The sequence below is a fragment of the Gobius niger genome, assembly GCF_951799975.1.
Source record: "Gobius niger genome assembly, chromosome: 1".
Taxonomy (NCBI): Eukaryota; Metazoa; Chordata; class Actinopteri; order Gobiiformes; family Gobiidae; genus Gobius; species Gobius niger.
Window position 1 is genome coordinate 61,852,374 of NC_136852.1, and position 19,530 is coordinate 61,871,903.

Below are 19,530 nucleotides of genomic sequence, written 5' to 3' on the forward strand. Positions count from 1 at the left end.
TCATAAATCTATGGTGGGCAAAACAGCAACTTCACCCCTTACTCTGCTTTGAAGACGAGAAGCATCTCAGGAAGGAGTAAGGAGAAGATGTGGCCTTGTCACCCCAATAAATTTTCTTTCAGTTGAGAGATTCAGTATGTGCTTTGTCTGTTAATAGTTAGGCATGAGGAGAGTTAAATTAATGAACTGCAGAACTAATGAATGAGACAAGCAGTGACCATGCGGTGCTTTTATTCATGTGTGCTGGACTGTGCAGGTTGTGGAGCTCCGTTACCTTGAGGCTAACGTTATGCAAAGAGCAAATTCAATTCTGTAAAATTAAGAATGGACTGAGGGAGCGAGGCTTCCCCCGTAGCTCGTTCATGCTAGCAATTTGGCTGGGTTTTTGGAGCCAGCTCCATTAGGGCGAAAATAAAAATAGTAAAAGGATAAAATTAGGACAATGTTGCACATGCAACACATGGAGTTAAGAATGTCAAGCCTGTGTTCAATACTGACTTACTGAGGGGCAAAAAAAGTCTCAATGAAAGGTCTATAGGAGCCAGGAACTTCCTGAGCCAGCCACCATTTCCTTATGGATAATGAGGAGTGCCTGCAGAAGGGAATCTGCGGGTCAAAACAACTTTTTGAGTGACAGTGCAGGATTTTAGTGGCAGTTGTGGTGAATAGGTCTGGGCTTATTCTACACATTAGGAAATTGCTGGAGCAAGTGAGGGGTAGAAACAACATAATTTTAACATTTTTAAACTCTGTCTAACCCCTTTAAGTCATGTTTTTATAATGCTGTGCTGGAGAGTGGCATCAGCCTGGTTTGGGCCTCTCACTGTTCAGAACAACGGTTAAATTGAAATCCTTTGTGACAATTATCGTGAAAAATGCAATGAAAGTGATTAGAAAAAAATGTATACCCCAAATATTGTATCAAACATGTGGGTTGACAGGCTAAGATCGGTGTCACATGATGAAGTATAATTCAACACATTTTAAACTTTCATATTTGCATTCATCTTCCTACTTTACATTTAGAGCCTATGCAATGGACACTGCTACATAACAGTTGCTCTTGCATGAGCATTGTGTTTTTGGCTGTGCTTTTACAACGAAATGGCAAAGTCTATGGCTGTGTTGTACTCTACTGTATGTATCTATATGTTGTACAATAAAGTACTGTAACTACAGGTGCTTGTCATATAATTAGAATATCATGAAAATGTATTTCTATAATTCAACTTAAAATGTGAAACTAATATATGATCTAGACTTATTACATGCAAAGTGACATGTCAAACCTTTACTTGTTATCATTTGGATGATTATGGCTTACCGTCCATTTTCATTCAAATTTCATGAGATTTTTTATTTGGGGTTTTTACAAGCTGAGCCATAATAATAAAAATTATAACAAATAAAGGCTATACATACTTACATTTGCATGTAATGAGTCTATATCATATATTAGTTTCACAGTTTAAGTTGAATTACAGAAATACATTTTCATGATATTCTAATTATATGACGAGAACCTGTAGGTTTGTCTATATCAGAAAGCAGCTGTGAGCCCTTGACAATTTCAGCAAAGGGACAATAGTTTAATCTAATCTAATATACTGTAACTTAGTCTGGACTCCTTAAAACAGACAAATAAACATAATAAATACAAACATCCACAGTTTTAGAAAAATATTGCTAATCCCTCTTAACAATCATTCAGCCATCTCCTTCTCCACATTAAGAAAACAGGAGCCACGGACTAAAGCCAGCCTGTCCTTACATTTGGCAAAAAAGTTTCCCCAATAACTCTACAAACCCTTGAGTTGAATAAGAACAATACAGCCACACCAGGATGCATTAATCTGTGCTTGAAACACTAAGGAAATAATACCAATGCAATACAATGGACTATTTTCCTCCCTTCGGAAGTGCTGCGTCTCCTTGGTGGACGCACTGAAAACAAGTTCAAATAGTGTATGTGTGCTGAAACTGAACAGAATTAAGAAAAAAATATATATAACAAGCGTTTATTATAAAGATGCAGACAACATACTAAGACATGTCCCTGCAGGCTGGGGCATTCGCTTTATAAAGTGGTATTGTATCATTTATGACTGATGCTCAGCATAATTAATTCTATTGATGTGTGATTAACTTAGTGTGTCAAAGCTCCACTGATCCGATCATAAGCATCTGTGTGTTTTTTGTCTGGGACAGGTCACTCCATCTGTGGGACAGTGCCAGCGCCACAGACCCCAACCCCCAGGTCAACACAATGAAGAGGAAATCAACACAAATCCTGTTTACTCCACACCTCACAATGTGGTATAATAAACATGTTTCCCCTGTAACAATGCACAACCCTACAATGGACAGTCACATAAAATGAAAAGTGCCGCCAATTGAATTGACTCTGCTCAGGTGTACTCTGTGCTATGTTCAATCATGTCTCAATCACTGGGGAGATGAGTGCTTGTGTGAAGAAGTCAATGAGTGGAAAGCGATACCACACAGACACCAGAGATAACATCAGGGCTGGGTCTGGGGTCAAACACCCACCCCGGCTGTGTGAAAGTTCAATGCTTAACCTATTAAAAGGGGCCATGCCTTCTGTTCAAATACAGAAGATAAAGAGACATCAAATGAGGCTGAAATGAACCAATAACAACCATTTAAATGAAAAACAGAGTTGCATCTTTGCAAATACAGATCACAACGATTAGTGAAATTAGAAAAGTAGTGGTGTAGTAGAATGTTTCAAACTGCAGTAAGGATTCAGTAAAATCTTTATCCCCCAAAAAAGCTTTTTAATATATAGAATGTGTTATGATATAAATGTCTACGTATCTGCTCTGTATTTGTTTTAGTTTTAATCTCGATATACTGCACCGACAATAGTCAGTAAATCCAAAAGGTCATATGCTGTCAGATTAGGGTAAAAGCTGTGAAAATGTGTCAGTGTAATTAATATTTATAAAAGGATCGTTTGTGATGAAATGTAGGTAGACTGGTTAAAACTCAAAGCTGATTAAGGGCTTATGATGATAATATTTACATGCTATTGCTCTTGATCGTAGTATTTTCCAAATCTTCCCACTATCAGCATACACTTGCAGCTACATGCAGCTCTTTTGTTAGTTCATGCCCTTCGGCCTAAGTGTTTTCAGTGTAACATGCTGGCAGATGTGTCAATCCGTGGTTGCATACACTAACATGATTGTAAGGAGTTCAAATAGACAGTTAACATAACATCTTAAAATCATCGAAGGATATCTGTAACACAGGAGCACAGTCATCCTGCCTTCAGCACTACAAATACTACTGCGTTAAGGGATACACTGTCCCAGAAGTAGGCTGGTATGTGAAATAATAGACAAGCTAAACATATTTTTATATTATCTAATAGATTTTGCTACAAAAAAAAAAATCAACTCAATAAAAAACGGTCACACTTTATTTTACAGTACCCTTGATACATTGTAACTAACTCAATTTAGTACAATGTAATGTGCTCTGCAACAATGTGTAATAACTTGATACATGATGTTAGGTACACAATGGAATAATTTGTATTAGTAGTTTGTAGGCATTGGCAATACTAGGCATTGGTTTGTCTCCTAATTTTCACGTGGTTCATTTTCTAGGTTTAATTGTGGAGTCGCCCATGAGCCCTGAGTGCAGCCTCAAGATCTATCTGCCTGTATGCAAGACGTTCCTAATCCTTCCAGTGCAAATACTTGATGTTCCGGCTCAATTCACAAAAAAACACACCTGTTGAGAGTAAGCGTTGTGTTGTTTCTGCTGACAGTGTACCTGCATCACAGCAGTTAACTATCGGTGTCAGCATTATTTATCACTGAAGATCATATCAGATGCAAAAGTTCCCATGCTCCCTCAGCTAGGATGCTGTTACATAGGGGTCAAAAGTGTCGCCCTATTAAGGCCAATTGGCAGTGTGAGCCCACTCAGTTTCTGTGTATGTAGTAAAGGTTCGACAGTAAAAGCAGACACAAGCAAATTAATAAATGTAGCTCAGATTTTGAGAACTATGAATGAACTGAATAGACTAAATGCTGATGTTGTCATAGATATTGTATTGAAGTTTGTGATCAGAAGTTCAGAACTACTTTCTGACCAAAAGCTCTGAATTACTACTGCAGTTTTAATAACACGTCTATCAACCAAGAACAAGACAAGAAAAAAGCCTTGTAGAAAGTAGGCAATAGATTCTGTAAGTTTCCTCAAGTAGACCTAAAGTAAAGATAAAAGCCTAACTAACTAAAAAGTACGGTTTAATCACCAATAACAGTCTTATTACCCTCTTGAATAGACTACTACAAAGACCGAGTCTAACTTTATACCGCGTGGTTGTCCCACAGGGTGCACATGCCAGAGTGGGACGGTGTGCATGCAAGATCGACGCCCCTAAACGTGGGGCAGGAGTGCAGAGTCCCTCAAGTCATTCTGAACTCGGAATCACAAGTGACAACATCTCATGCTCGGGAGTTACCGGCGCGCACTTTCTCTGAGTTGGATTTACCGAAGGATGAACTGCGCCTTTTTGAGTTCTAATGTTTATATTTTTAAAGGAAGACATCCGTCGGATCTATGAACAAACTCACGTGGATTTGTAAACCCCTTTTAAAACAGAAGGAATGCATATTTTGTTTGTTCAACTAACTTTGTTGTCGTCGGTGATAGCACTTACAAGAGGTGAGTCTCGATCTGCCAGTCGTCTCCAGGTTTGCGCTAAATAAGGACTGTACAGGCCTGAGAACTAATGATGAATGCCTAATAATAATAGTTTGAAATCAAATATAGACAACTTTTACAAGTCTCTAAATCCAAATGTGTTGAAATGCGTATATTTGTTTGCAAGTGTAACAAACAAACTAAACTTGACTACCATTCATTTGTCTATTTCCACTGCTGCACGTGGGACAAATTTCAATCACCAAAATTAAGTAGTCTACCTGTTAGCGTCACTTTATTATTTGGCATAGCCTATAGCGCCCTCTTTGCAAACTTTAGACTTTGGTAGCTCTACTCAGATAGGCTAGCTGTTGCTTCTGCCCTTTTCAGCAACAGCCTACTTTTGTAACTAGAATGAAAACGCATGCCTTTCCTCTTTTGACTGAAGGTGGTGTTTTTATATTCTCACAAAACTGCGCTACCGGCCAGATAGCACATTCTTTATGTGCAGGCTTCAGGTGCATCCAAAGCATGTACCAAACTGTTGTCAAGTCTCATCCACCACAGAAAAATAGACTTTCTGGTGGCATAAGTCACACCTACTGATCATATTTGTATAGTTACATTTGCCATTTAGAATATCCCAGAGATAAACAAATATTTGGTGCATTCTTTAATGATTGCCATATTGTTGCCTGCAAAAGTCATTCAGCTTGGCCTGTGTCTAAAGTTTTAGAGGTTACTATAAAAGTTTCTATTTGCAGGTCAAAGATGCCTGATGCCCACAGAGAAGTGTTTGAACCAGGGGACGTGTGAACGAACTCCGGATGGATTTGGAGAATGCAAGTAAGTTTAACATCTGTTCTCATTCCAATGATCAGTGACAAATGACAGAAAAGTGTAAAAATATAGTCCATGTTTCAGATTTATGGTTGACATGTGAAGGTTGCAGAGGGTGACTTCTCAGCCAAGCGTTGCTATTTCTGGGGCCTCTGGTCAGTTTTGAGTGGATATTGATGAGGACAGGGGTCACTGTGGGAGAGTGTGCATGAGCACTGCGCTCACAGAGTCGTGTAGACCATGAACCATGTTTTCCTTTCTTGTGCCGAGCGACAGCTGGGGTTGCCAGAAGCTCGGCGACCATTGTTCAGTGCTGCGATTAATTCTGTGTGACTAATCTGGGTGAGGCTTCTCAGAGAGACCCTCTGACTGGGACCTCCTCTCTCTTACCCCTCCCCTCTCCTGGGATTTTGTCCCCTAAATGGCCCTCATTGCTCCCAGTCTCACATTCCTATAGAGTAGAAAGATCGCAAAAGGTGTTGTTTTAAGGTTTTGGTTGAAAAGTTGTGCATTTTGTTGTTCAAATAGGATTCTTTGAGAGTCGAGAAAAGAGCTGCTGTCTGTCCCTGAACCTGTTTTAGAACAATAGCCTGTGTCTATTTCTGACCTGGCATGAGTGGCTCTGCTCAGTGTCATCTTACTGGACTCCAATAATCAAACTTGTGGGTCACAACTTGATTTGGACTCCAAAGCCCAGCTTTCCATCTTGGCCTCCCGCCACATCTTAATTTAGTCTGGTAGTGTTATTCACTGAGCCCCCCTTCCCACCCCCTAGCACCACAAAGACATCATTATACCCCTCACTGTTCTCCTTCTTCACATGGAGACACTCATGACGCATACTACAGCACCACAGTTTTAATTATTTTGGCGGGAACACAAACATTAACATCTAGTTGTTTTGGACGCTCAATTATGTAAAATTAGTTTTTTTTTAATTTTTTTATAACAAAACATCGGTTTTCATTTCTTACACCAGGTAGGATTGGAGCCAGTATAGTCATGTTGATATAATTACCAGTGTGTTTGAAAACCTGCTCGGGCTGTGTAAAAAGAAGAATGAGGGGCTGGGCAATTATCTGAAATGTAATCGCAATCGCAATCCCTTCATTAGTCAATTTCAATAATCATCATGGGACTTTATAACTGACAGGTGCAGAAACAGTTCTTAGTTTTGGAGTTTGGATGAGATGAGATTCTTGTGTATTAAATGAAACTGTAAGAAAACATTTCTTATTGTTTGGGCTGAGATTTTTATAAAATATATGTCTAACTTCCTAAATCAGTTACATAAATGTAATTTTATTTTGAGAAAATAAAATCGAATAAAAAAAGCGATATCGATGTCCCCTAAATGAGGACCCCTCCCCTGTCTGTTCTGATAGTTGTTAGCATATTCATATTTGGTCTGACTTACCATTCCATAAATACCCTGATCACCTCATAACTGGCCAAGGACCATGACACCTTGACTGAAGTCTATCCCCAGTGAACTCCAAGGAGGCCTCATATTTACTCCAGAGGTCTGTCCCTGGTTAAAACGATCGTCCATCATTTGTTTGCTACTTGTATAATGTCTTCATCAAATGTCCCCAGCATGAAAAGAAACTGCTGTAGCTGAAGTCATGTTGTCACTGTTTCTCAAACTGTGGTACCTGCATCACTGGTGGTACAAACACTGCGTCAGGTGGTACTACTCAAGCCACTCTGCGGCTCTAGAGAAGCTGTTTTAATTATGTTTTTTTGTTTTGTTCTTTTAGATAAGTTCTTATATAGAATTAGTCATGTTTTAGGCCTAGCTTTGTCTAATCCTGTGGTACTCAACAGCTCAGTTTCTTTCTTCGATGGTTCGTGGGGAGCATCTCATAGTTTGTCCCCAGCTTTAGTTGTGATTTTAGAAATAAAAACAAGTAGAACATTTCAACAACTGTAGATAATTGTTGCTTTGATAACATCTCGGAAAACATGTAAATGTGTATAATGCGTATAATTTATGAAGCAACCTTTACTCACGACCAATTAAATACTGGTAATACAGATTTCACACACTCAGGAATGCCCAAAACTGCTATACATAAATCAAAGTCAATCCTTGTCTCAGTAGTTCTGGCCGTCCCTCAATGGCACTTTTGTTTGCCATGATCAGATGAACCCATCTCCCCCACAACAGCCCACCCTTTCCTCTGTCCCTTTCAGAGTCAGGAAACAGCCTCACAGTGGCTTGATGGAAGAAAAGGTGCCATATCTGATCATATCATCACAGCAAAAAACACACAGTGCAAGCCTTTTATACAGCCGCTGCTACTGGTGATGGGTTCCTTTTGGCAAAAGTCTGTTTGGTGAGAGGGATGATGGGCAGTGCACTTTTCTCATTAGTAGCGTGGAACACTAGTGGTGAAAATCAGCAATATTTGAACCTGTCTGGTTGGCATGTGCCACTGCAGCCTGTACTTATAGCCACCTTACACATGAGAGTGAGAGAGACACTGGGCATGCTCTAAATCAAACTTCCACATTTCACTGTTTAGTCTTGACCACCTGTGGGCTACATTATCCCAAGCCATACAGGCGTGCACTCGCCACAAAGCAGCATGCTTCACAATACCCATGATAACTTGTGGTTTTGCTCATTCAATTTCACACTGAAAAAGCCTTCGTGCCAGGTGTGCTGTTTCAACTCCAAGCAAACTGACAACTAAAAGGGGAGTGATGCTTAATAAAAAGCAGTTTGTATATTTAACTAGTGCAATCTGTAAGATTAAAATATCATGCTTTTACATTGTAAAAATAATCTTTACTGATTTCTACTTTTTACGTAGTATTGCTATACACTAGCTACTTCAGGGTCCAACTGTCAGTTACAGCTTCACAGCCATAAGTGGTTCCCAGCCTTGTAAAGTAGCCACTGGCTCTAGTGATTAGTGGTACTTTGACAAGACATGTATGTGCGCACGCACACATACACACCAGCTTGTTTTAGTGGTTAGTCCTCAGGGAAGCTGACTCTTTCCCATGGGCTGTGTCCGTAATAGTTGTCCCAAATAAACAGGGTCTCTAATGAAGGCTGCCAGATGTGGGCTGGCAGGTCTCTTCTCCTGTACGATTATAGAGGAAGAGAAAAAGAGGCTTGTAAAAAGAGGGGTGGTGTTTTCCCTGTAATTTTTTAGCCAATGGGGAATTGGTGGTAACTTTGGTTTTAGCCCCACAACAAACACATAGCTAATTTCTACTCCAGGTTTGGTTTAGTTCAGCTATTTTTAGCCAAAAAGTCATGTTGAGTAGGTTTGATCTTTAGTCATTTTAGTTTCCAGCTTGAGATCAACAGACATAAAACAGGAGCGTAGGAAACTGACAAGGAAGTTTGGAGGAAAAAGTTAAGAGTCCTCCACCCGTCCCCCCAGGGCAATGCTTTTAAAACAGATCAGACATGGCTAAAGAGGACTTAGCAGAAGCAGAGAACCATACAGTCAGGAAATGAAACGAGTAAAACAGGAGGAAGAAAAGGGGCAATGTGTGTATCATTTTGGTCTCTGTGGCCAAGTTAGTACTTTAAAACTCCAATAAGTTGTTCATGACGAAGTAAATAGTGAACTGAGATGATCCGAAAACTTAAATCTAAGACAAAGATACAAAGATATTGATTATAATAGATGATAATAGATGATAGACTTACCACTTACCATGATACACTACCACTTGCAAAGTGACATTATATGCGGGGCACGATCTGGAGAGTCCCCATCGCACTAATCGCTGCACCACTGCTGCCCTCTCTTTTGCTCACTCAAGTAGGACCATTCAATACAAATGTATTAGAGGCTTGTCGTCGTACTGTTTTTATATTTGATTTTCACTTCATTTAAAAGCTACCAAGTTTATTATTTATTACAAAGTTTATCCGCTGTAGGTTCTTTAAGTTGTGATGTCATGTGAACGCAATCTGTAAGTAAGTGAGTGTTTTATTTGTCATTGTACAATTGTACATCGATATTGTGTAGATCAGATGTTAGGGTTGGTCCTGACTCTGGGTGCCGCCATTGTGGGCCAACCTGACCAGCATGTTTGGAGGCAGGGTCACTGTTCAGTTCCTCAACCTGCTCCCTCTGCTCCTGCAACGTCGCCTCCGCTCAATCCTTCTCATTTTCATCTTGGTCCTCCTCCTTCTCCCCTGGCTTTGATGCCATTCTTCACCTGAGGGTCACCTCCTTGTTTGCCTCTTTCTGTTTCCTGTAGCGACTCTTGTGACGTCTCCACTGTGCTGCTGCACTATGTGAACGTAATCTACGCTGTATTGATATAGGTATTGGCACAGTATAATAGTCACTGACACAATGTCCCATGGAGCTTTATTTGTCTCAAAGCACAACCTAAAAAACTAATCTTCTTAGGAGGAGACACAGTACATCATCTGCTATGCTATTAAAATCTGTGCTGTCTCTAGCTTTTGTTTGCATACAGTACTGTTGTGTAACTTGCCCGGTGTGTAGCGCGCCAGTGCCAGTAACATTGGATGGATAGCAGATGGCAGGTTGGCCAAAAAACAGAGGAAAGCCCCTTCATGGTGACGCCTGGCGAAGGGTCACATGTCACTTCAACATCTGCTGCAAAATGGGGCAGCAATGTCCTGTTCCTAAACAGGGACTTGTTGCTCAAGGCAACTGAAGCAGAGTCAGAGGACAAGTGAAGTCCACAAGAACAAGAGAGGGCACTGTGCAGGATCTGGCAGAATAAATAACAGTGTAAGCCTGAATAAAGGGTTAATTCCACTGTTACACAATACCCCCCAAACACCTGATATTGGTCTCCTGATTCAAGCTCTTCTTTGCGCGTCTTTATTTACCTTTCCAGCTGGTTTACCTGCTGCTATTAAGATTAACACACCTGCCAGACCAGCAGATTCCTCTTGTTGAACCAGCTGCTTCGTGGTACTATTTGTTCTCTACATGGTCAAGACTGCACAAAAAAGTTATTGAATGTCTTTTATCCCTGCCTATATACGTTATTATTTTACTGCAGAGCCATATTTGACAAACACTCAAATAGAGCAAACATTTAACATTAACAATCTTCTTCCAGTGTGTGCTGTTGTTGACATAACTCCAACACCTGGATATATTTGCATAGAATGCCCACATGCACTCATAAAGATGCACTGATGCTTAGTTTTCCACCTGTGTGTGAGACATTTGACTGACATCGCTACATATGTTTCAAAGTTAAGTAAACCACTTTTTTTCTAACTTCATACTAACTTTATTAATGTGATTCACCCCTCTTGCCTTTTTAAGATCCATTTTGGATGTTTTTCTTTTCACTTTGTCCAAGGAACTGTAGCAAAAGCCGGTTGAACAAAAAGGGTTCAACTGAAAGACATCACACTGTCTTTCAGTGTGATGAATACAGACTATAAATTGAGACCAGTGTAAATGCTAAGGAACAATACGTGAGTCGGTTAAAGATCTGACTTTTCATAAGCAGAGCGGCAGTGCAGATTGGCAGCCACACTTGGCTCAGTTGGCCCTATGGCAGGTGTGTCTACATTTGCAGATTACCGCAAATGTAGTTGTGGTTGGTTGTGTTGCTTAGATACACGGACGCGGTCGGATCAGTTAAATATTATTCTTATGAGAGGTGAATTACATAATGTATTTCAAGCACTAAATCTATTGCTGTTCTTTCAACTGAACATCTAATGATCAGATTTAATCTTAGGGTGAGTGAGATTTATTGCTTTTGTGAAACAAAGTATAAGTGTTTCTGTAACCTGATCAGAATGTATTAGCCGCATGCTGTAGTTTCAATACATGCTCTGTTTGTCTGGGGTGGTTGACAGCAGTAGGATGGGAGCCTTGAAAAGGAAGGAGGTGGTGGATGTGGGAGGGGTAAAGACTGGCCCCGCAGCTGCTGTCTGCTCATTAACATGCGCACCTGCTCCCTGCGGCCCTTCTCCACAGACTTTGTGTGGCGCCTCAAAATGCTGCCACCGCTGTCCCTCTGCACTCACATCTGCTGTCCAAACCACCAGTATAATGTTGCCTGTTTAGGATCTGCTTTACGCTGCTCACATACACTCTGTGATTTGCAATGCTAGAACTCTGGCTCACTCATACGTTTGGTTGAAATGAATGTTTCAGAATGATATGTGACATAACTAACTACACATAAGCCAAAGTGTGTTTTAGACTGAGCCAGTGAGCAAGTATCTTACTATTACCACTGCTACTCCTAAGTCAAAACTGTTGGAATAATTAACTACCAGGTAGAAACTATTTAGTTGTGATGTCATGCCTCTACTCTGTTGTTTATGCAGAGGGTAGTGTAGCATGCTATGTTTTTTTTTTTTTTGCCTCAGACCTAAGGCGGGATAATCCCTATGAGAGAGAGAGACTGTGTAAACGCACTGAGGGGCCATGACATGGCCCAGCACACACTAGCCTTGGTCCCCATGGGAATGTTTGGGGACACTGCCTAGCTAGTGCCCCGGGCTCTGTGGAATTGTTGGCACTGGTCAGGTATTACAAAAACAAATGTTAAAGTTTCTTATCGTAAGTTCTCAAAGTTAGTGAGAAATATCGAACATACTGTGAGGTGCGCCATGTTACTCTGCCCCCAGCACTGCTTTGTGATAATGGGCGAAATCCTTTAGAACCTGATGAATAACTTTCACTGTTGTGGTCTTTGAAGTCTGCCATAATGTTGGCTGCTCAAACTTGTCCCTGGCATGAATGGGTGCTGACAAAAGGGTTGAAATGAGTACATTTCAGCCTGAGAGCCACTGAAGGGGCCATGACTGCTGCCTTTCTTGTCTCCAAACTCGATGGAAAGAATGGATTTAGTTGAGGAATTCCAAATAGTTCTGATGTGTTTTGTTCTCATCCCCTCAACTATTGAGTAGATGCTTTGTTTTTTCCCCTGATCAAGCCTCCTTGGCCACCCAGTGTTGACAACAGGAGTCCTGTGGTAGATGAGAGTGTGAAAGGTGTGTGAGATTGCAAACCACAAACTAGTAGTTCTGGGAAGAGTAGCCAAACATATTTACTGAAGTAAGAGTATTTTACTCAAGTAGAAGTAAAAGGTAGCGGGCCAAATAATTTGTGAAATTAAATAAGTACTTGGAGAAAATGTTTCTTGAGTACTATGAGAACTGAGTATATTTCCAAAGAATAAACCATTAAAATATATGAAAATAGATAGTTATTAAGAATTAAGTAGAGAGAACAGAAATAACACATCTATTTTATGTAGCTTTGCCACTTAAAGATTTACTCACAGTGGAAGAGTACAGTAAATATACTCAAAGTAAAAAGCACTGTATGATAAAAAGTACAGTTACTTCATAAAGTGCATACACTTCAGTAAATGTATCTGAGTACTCACACTGAGTAAATCTGTGACCTGTGATTCGTATCTTCAGATCTGTGTATAGATGAATGTGTGTGGTCTCTTTGGGACTTGTTGCACCCCCTCCATGGGATGCCCCTCAGTACTGTCATTGCCCTCCCCTTGCGGATTCAGGCTTGACTTGTGTTTATTACTCAAACATGTGAAGAACGTCACCCCTCCCTTCTCTGTGCAACAAACAACAACAAAAATTCTATATTTTATACAAATATGTATATATTTTAAATGATTGTATTGTGATCTTCCTAAACAGTATGAAATGTTGCAGTTATGAAATGTTGTTAACAGCTGTGAATGTGAGCACATTCTAGATATGTTGTCAAGTCATTCTTATTATCGAGCTAAAACAGACATTTGCTCCTGTCCCAGATGCCATGATGGATTTGCTGGAAGCAGATGCCAGTTTCATGACCCCTGCACCAACGCACCGTGCATGAACGGTGGCACCTGCCGCGCCGTTTCTAAGGAGAACACTGTGGACTTTAACTGCACTTGCAGACTGGGCTTTTCTGACCGCAGATGTATGACACCTATTAATAATGTTTGTATTAATTCACCATGCCGTAATGGAGCCACATGTGAATTGGAGACCCTTCATACTTATAAATGCCGCTGCCCTCCTGGATGGTCAGGTAATGAAACCATTAAGGCCAGATAAAGATTACTGTAGCTTTTATTATTATGATTATGAAACTACTTATTTAAGGATTACGCTAATACAAGGAAACAAGTTATATTCACTGGTCCACAGCCTCACTAAAAATATTTTTGTTCATTTAGGAACATTATGCCATCACCCAGACCCCTGTGCTTCTAACCCATGTGCCAATGGAGGCCAATGCTCTGCTATTGAGTCCCACTACATCTGTTCCTGCTCACCTTTCTTCTCTGGGCAAACCTGCAAACAAGATATCAACGAGTGTGATGCCAAATCCCCGCCCTGCAAGAACGGAGGCATTTGTATTAATGAAGTTGGTGGGTACCGATGCCAGTGCCCCCTGGAGTACACAGGAAAACACTGTGAGACACGCTACCTGCCCTGCAATCCTTCACCATGCCTTAACGGTGGGACCTGCCTTCAGAAAGGAGACACTAGCTACGAGTGCTCTTGTGTACCAGGTAACATGCATTCATATTCATTTGACTAAATTCTTCAGCTGAGTGTGCAAGCTTAGTGATTGTGACTTTATGGCAGGGCTTTTCTGACTTTTATTGTATCATATTTCTGTTGAACATGAGAGGGCAGGAGCAGAAATGCTTCTGGGCTTGTTTTTAATATAGTCTTTTTTTACACTAAGGCATCCTTATTATCTTTCAGAATCAAATACATTATTTTTTCCATTTTGCAAATATATTTTGAAACACATTTGAAACACTTACACTTGCTACATTTCACTGTGACGTGCCTTAAGGTAATCCAAACTATTTTAACAGCTTTGGTGTCCTTGTATTATGCTAAACCAGGTTTTCATGTTGCAATGCCTCTCACAAGCTGGATTTCAACAGTCCTGTGGTTTCCTATTGTGTAACGGTATATGATAGATATCCCACAAACCTTGGTACAGTTAACCACACTAACTGTGAAGAGAATAGCAACAGGAAATAGTGCAGTAATATTGGTTCACTTAAATATTAAACAATTTGTAATTATCAGGTTTTACCGGGAAAAACTGCAACATCAACATTGATGACTGTCCAGATCATGAGTGCCAGAACGGAGGAACCTGCGTAGACGGAGTTAATACCTATAACTGCCAGTGCAAACCAGAGTTTACAGGTAAGAGCTCTGTCAGCTTCTGTAGCTACCATCTCTGTCTTGTGTTTGAGCAGAGCACATGCCTACCCGGTGCCTCCTGTTTCTCCAGGTCAGCTGTGCACTGATGATGTTGATGAATGCCAGCTGATGCCCAATGCTTGCCAAAACGGTGGCACGTGTCACAACACATACGGCAGTTTCCAGTGTGTCTGTGTCAATGGCTGGACTGGAGATGACTGCAGTGAGAACATTGATGACTGCGCCAGTGCTGCCTGCTCCCATGGCTCCACTTGTCATGACCGCGTGGCCTCTTTTGTCTGTGAATGCCCTCATGGCCGCACAGGTTGGCTGCACCTCTCTTACGCTATCCTCTGTTTTAAAGAAGTGGGTTCAGATCATAGACAGTCTGAAGAATATACTGAAATTACTTATTTTCTACTGGAAAGCATACTTAGTCATACAATTAGTCCTGAAATGAAATGTTATTTTATTGTCTTGTTGGAACTGTAGTGAGCTCTTGATAATACTATGCCATTGTTATTTAAGGACTGCTGTGCCAGTTGGAAGATGCCTGCATCAGCAACCCATGCCAGAAGGGATCTAACTGTGACACCAACCCTGTCAGTGGGGATCACTTCTGCGATTGCCCTTCAGGATACATTGGAGCTTCATGTGATCAAGATGTTGATGAATGTTCACTGGGTAATTTCTCTTTTCAAAACCCCTTTATTACACATTTTTCTTTGTGATTAAAGATGACAGGCAAAGTAAAGTATTCTGGTCAGTTTGGGGAAAATATAATTCTGACTCATATTTTGATTAGATTTTCAATTTATGCTAAACTAACACAAGGCTAGCAGGTTTTATACATAATAAAAGGAGGTTGCCTTTATTTTAGGTAACGTTAGAGAGGATCCATGCTCCCGTTATAGCTCGTTATGTTTACAAAAAGTAATACAAGTATGAAAATGTATTGTCCATCAAGGTGGAAATTTGTTTTTTGTTTCACCATGAAAACATAAGACACATCAGCATCAAGTCACATTTAATGTATTTCTGGCTTAAAAAGACATACAGCACAATTTTTTTTCCCCCACTCATAATTAATGTTTTTTAAATACTAATGACCCTGATCAAAAGTTTACATACCCCAGTTCTTAATACTGTGTATTGCACCTTTAACATCCATGACGGCTTGGATTCTTTTGTGGTAGTTGTGGATGGGCCTCTTTATTTCCTCGGATGGTAAAACTGGCCATTCTTTTTGGCAAAAAGCCTCCAGTTCCTGTAAATTCTTGAGCTGTCTTGCATGAACTGCACGTTTGAGATCTCCCCAGAGTGGCTCAATGATATTGAGGTCAGGAGACTGAGATGGCAGGAAACCTTCACTTATTCTGCTGTAGCCAATGAGAGATCGACATGGCCTTGTGCTTTGGATCGTTGTCATGTTGGAACATTCCATGCGTTCCATGCACAGCTTTCAGGGTGATGAGTGACACCTCCAGTATTCTTTAGTAACATGCTGCATTCACCCTGAAATCTATTTTGACCAAGTTTGCACCGTTCATCACAGGCCATGTTGTGTAATGTAATGTAACGTTTATGGTTGTGGTTTCATCATTCCAAATTACATTATTTTAGAAATGTTGAGGTTTGTCTCTGTGCTGTTTGGCATATTGTAAGTGGATACTTTGTAGCATTTGCGAAGTAATGGCTTTCTTCTGGCGACTTGGACATGCAGACCATTTTTCATCAAGTGCCTCCTTATTGTGTATCAGGAAACAGCTACACAACTTTTTTCAAGAGTCCTGTATTTCAGTTGAAGTTATCCCCTGTTTTTTCTTTTCATCCGCAATTTTTTCCTGGTAGTTGTTGCAGAATTTTTTGTTGGTCGACCTGACCGTGGTTTGGTTTAAACAGAATCCTCCATTTTCCACTTAGAGTTTGAACACTGCTGATTAATACTCTCAGTACCTTGGATATCTTTTTTATAATCCTTCCCCATTCATACATTTCAACTACCTTTTTTTGCAGATCCTCTGACAATTCTTTAGCTTTCCCCATGACTCAGAAACCAGAAACGTCAGTGCAGCACTGGATGAATGTCAGGAGCCCAAAAACTCACTGACCTTTTATACATACATTAATTACTTACCTGTAGTAGCCATTCAAACCTGTTATCAGGCCAAGATGACCAGGGTATGTAAACTTTTGAGCACAAAAAACAGCTATTAGACACATAAAGACGTATTAGAGCAACCTCTCTATTCAAAGAGTTAGTAGCTTTCACTGCTCTAGGTTTCTTTTATTTTTCGTTCGCCGTTTGTAACTTGCTTTGTACCAAACATTGTATATGTAACGAGACTGTTGTTGTAGTTGTGCTTCGTTTCTCTTCTGCTAAATTCTGTTAATTACATGAACATTCCCTTAAATGCTTTGTAAGTGTGGTCCGTGTTAAAACAGACGCTTTGAAATGTAACAGGTTCCTTGCTAAGGAGGCAAATCCAAGTATGATGTTGCTAAATGTATCATTGTATCATAACGTGTTAAATCACAAACGGGTACGTTGTGTTCACGTGTGTGCATGCTGTGTTCCAAGGCTCTCGTACTTTGTAATATGTTCTTATGTACTATTGTTGTGATATACACTTTTATTGTAATGATTTCGGGGTGGGCGTTTATAAGCTTTTGCTTCGGCCCGCTCCTTTTGAGCAGAATTTTAACTGCTCAAATGAACAAATAAACTAAAATTTTTACTGTCTCTTACGGTGCTAAAATATATTTTCTTTTCAGGTCCCAATCCTTGTGAACATGCAGGAAAGTGTATTAACACTAAAGGATCCTTTCAGTGTAAATGTCAACGTGGTTATGTGGGGCCCCGCTGTGAGTTAGATATTAATGAGTGCATGTCAAACCCCTGTATGAATGAAGCTACCTGCCTCGATCAGATAGGAGACTTCCAATGCATCTGCATGCCAGGTATTTTTCTTCTTCACAGTTTGCAAACATTATCATAAAACAATTTCACAAATCTAATCCTAATGGTGTTCTCTTTGACCAGGATACAAAGGAGAACGCTGTGAAATTGATACAGACGAGTGTGCCAGCAACCCCTGCCTGAACAATGGCAAATGTATCGACAAGATCAACAATTTCCTTTGCCAGTGCCCCACAGGTGAGGCTCTCGTAGTGCTGCTGACGGTGAAGGATGAAACGGGAGGGAGGCAGTGGTCCAGGAGGCACAGAGGTCGATCTTTCTCTGTGTCTTCCTGCCTCGCTCTCTCTTGCGCACAAGCACAAACACACACACAAACACCTCTTTAGATTGGCGCTAATCCCAGCCTTGAGGCAGGCTTACACAGGCCTGGATAGCTCAGAATGAACACAGCAGTCGAGGAGGGGGAAAATCTATAGTGAAAGGATGAATAAGTTTGAACGTTAAAACAAGTTTTGTAATTCTTTAAATAATTATTTTTGGAGTGATGAGTGAGCATTTACTTGTTTAAGTTTTGGGGGGAGCAATGCTTAAATGCTTAAATGAAACATTAAAACATGGCCTACATATAGTACATCATTATGTAAATCTGTATTTTTGCCTAGGCCTAGGTACAAATCTTAAATGTGTTCTTCATTTAACATTGTTAGCAAAATTATTGACAATCTTTCCTGCTTTCTTTTTGGTAACATAGTGAGGCTTTGAATTGGGTAGATCAAAGGCACGCTTGGGCGGAGAGAAGCAAAATTCCTCCTGTTGAGAGAAGCCGTGAAAACAGAAGAAACAGAAAGACTGTCCATGTGGAAGGCCTGATAGAGAGGGAGTACAGGAGAGAACACAAGAGCTTTGTGGGGTTTGGGAGGATGAGGAAACCTCAAGAGTTGGGGGCAGATACACCATTATCCACATGCAGGAAGAGCGAGTCATAAGGGAGGAGGGTGCGACTGACCTGCTTCAGATGTAAATGTGCCTCTCTTGCTTTCTAGGCCTCAATTGAGGGTCCCCTCTTTCTATTTTGTTCATGGAATAGCCATGGAAATCCTGCTGAGAGCCATTGAATTGTCTAATTCCAGCAGTCTGGGCATAAGTCCTGTATGACTAACATCCTTCATGTGTGACTCCATTGAGTATTTTGAACTTCTATTTAAGCTTTGAAAAGCACCTTATCATATCAGGCATTTTATGTTCTATGTAGATGAGAATGAAGGGTAAATAAAATACGAAATGAAAGTAAATACAGATGTATACACAGACTGTAGTGTAACATTTTGTGCTTAGTAGGAGCGCACTTTGAGATCTTGCAGCGCCGAGACTTACTGCATTTAAGTGGGAAGTACATGGGGTGGAGAAACACTCATGGCCAATGGTGAGCGTTGTTTAGCTCACAATGGGGTGAATAAAGTTTTTAGTTTGACCTGTGAGAGTCTATAATGCTTAAGGAAGAACACAGGGCAGCACGATGTAAACGAGGAAAATGAATGTTGACCTCTACTCTTTTTATAAGCAATGCCCTCTCGCAAGTGCTGCAGGAACATAGCGCAGCAGCGTTTAGAGTTGGCGCTGTCCTTGCACGGGCACAAGATCATTGTGTGTAAGGAATATGTGATTAGTGTTTTGAGTTTTTAGTTGATGAATGTTAAAGTAATTGTTAAAGAGGGGGTATTATGTTTCTTTCAATCACATAGCACCAGTCTATATCACACTACAATGATGACGAAACCTTCTGTTGGTCTGTAAATGCAGTAAATTAGAATAACTGCCTTGTATAAAATTGCTCTCTCAAAATGCCTGCAGCGAATGTCTTGAAATTGGCTTCTGTCTCTTTAAGAACCTCTGACCCTTTCCGACACGCCCC

At 40.4% G+C, this 19,530-nt stretch overlaps 1 protein-coding gene across 1 annotated transcript in view; it reads left to right on the plus strand.

The window, feature by feature from the left end:
• The first annotated feature begins 4,466 nt into the window (after nucleotides 1–4,466).
• notch1b (notch receptor 1b) overlaps nucleotides 4,467–19,530 on the plus strand; it is a 30,750-nt gene continuing 15,686 nt past the window's right edge. The window contains 9 exon segments of the mRNA XM_079562296.1: nucleotides 4,467–4,704; nucleotides 5,448–5,529; nucleotides 13,294–13,556; nucleotides 13,705–14,043; nucleotides 14,579–14,701; nucleotides 14,790–15,023; nucleotides 15,227–15,382; nucleotides 17,474–17,659; nucleotides 17,742–17,855. Of these exon segments, the coding sequence (XP_079418422.1) occupies nucleotides 4,647–4,704; nucleotides 5,448–5,529; nucleotides 13,294–13,556; nucleotides 13,705–14,043; nucleotides 14,579–14,701; nucleotides 14,790–15,023; nucleotides 15,227–15,382; nucleotides 17,474–17,659; nucleotides 17,742–17,855 (1,555 nt within the window). The 5' untranslated portion in view covers nucleotides 4,467–4,646.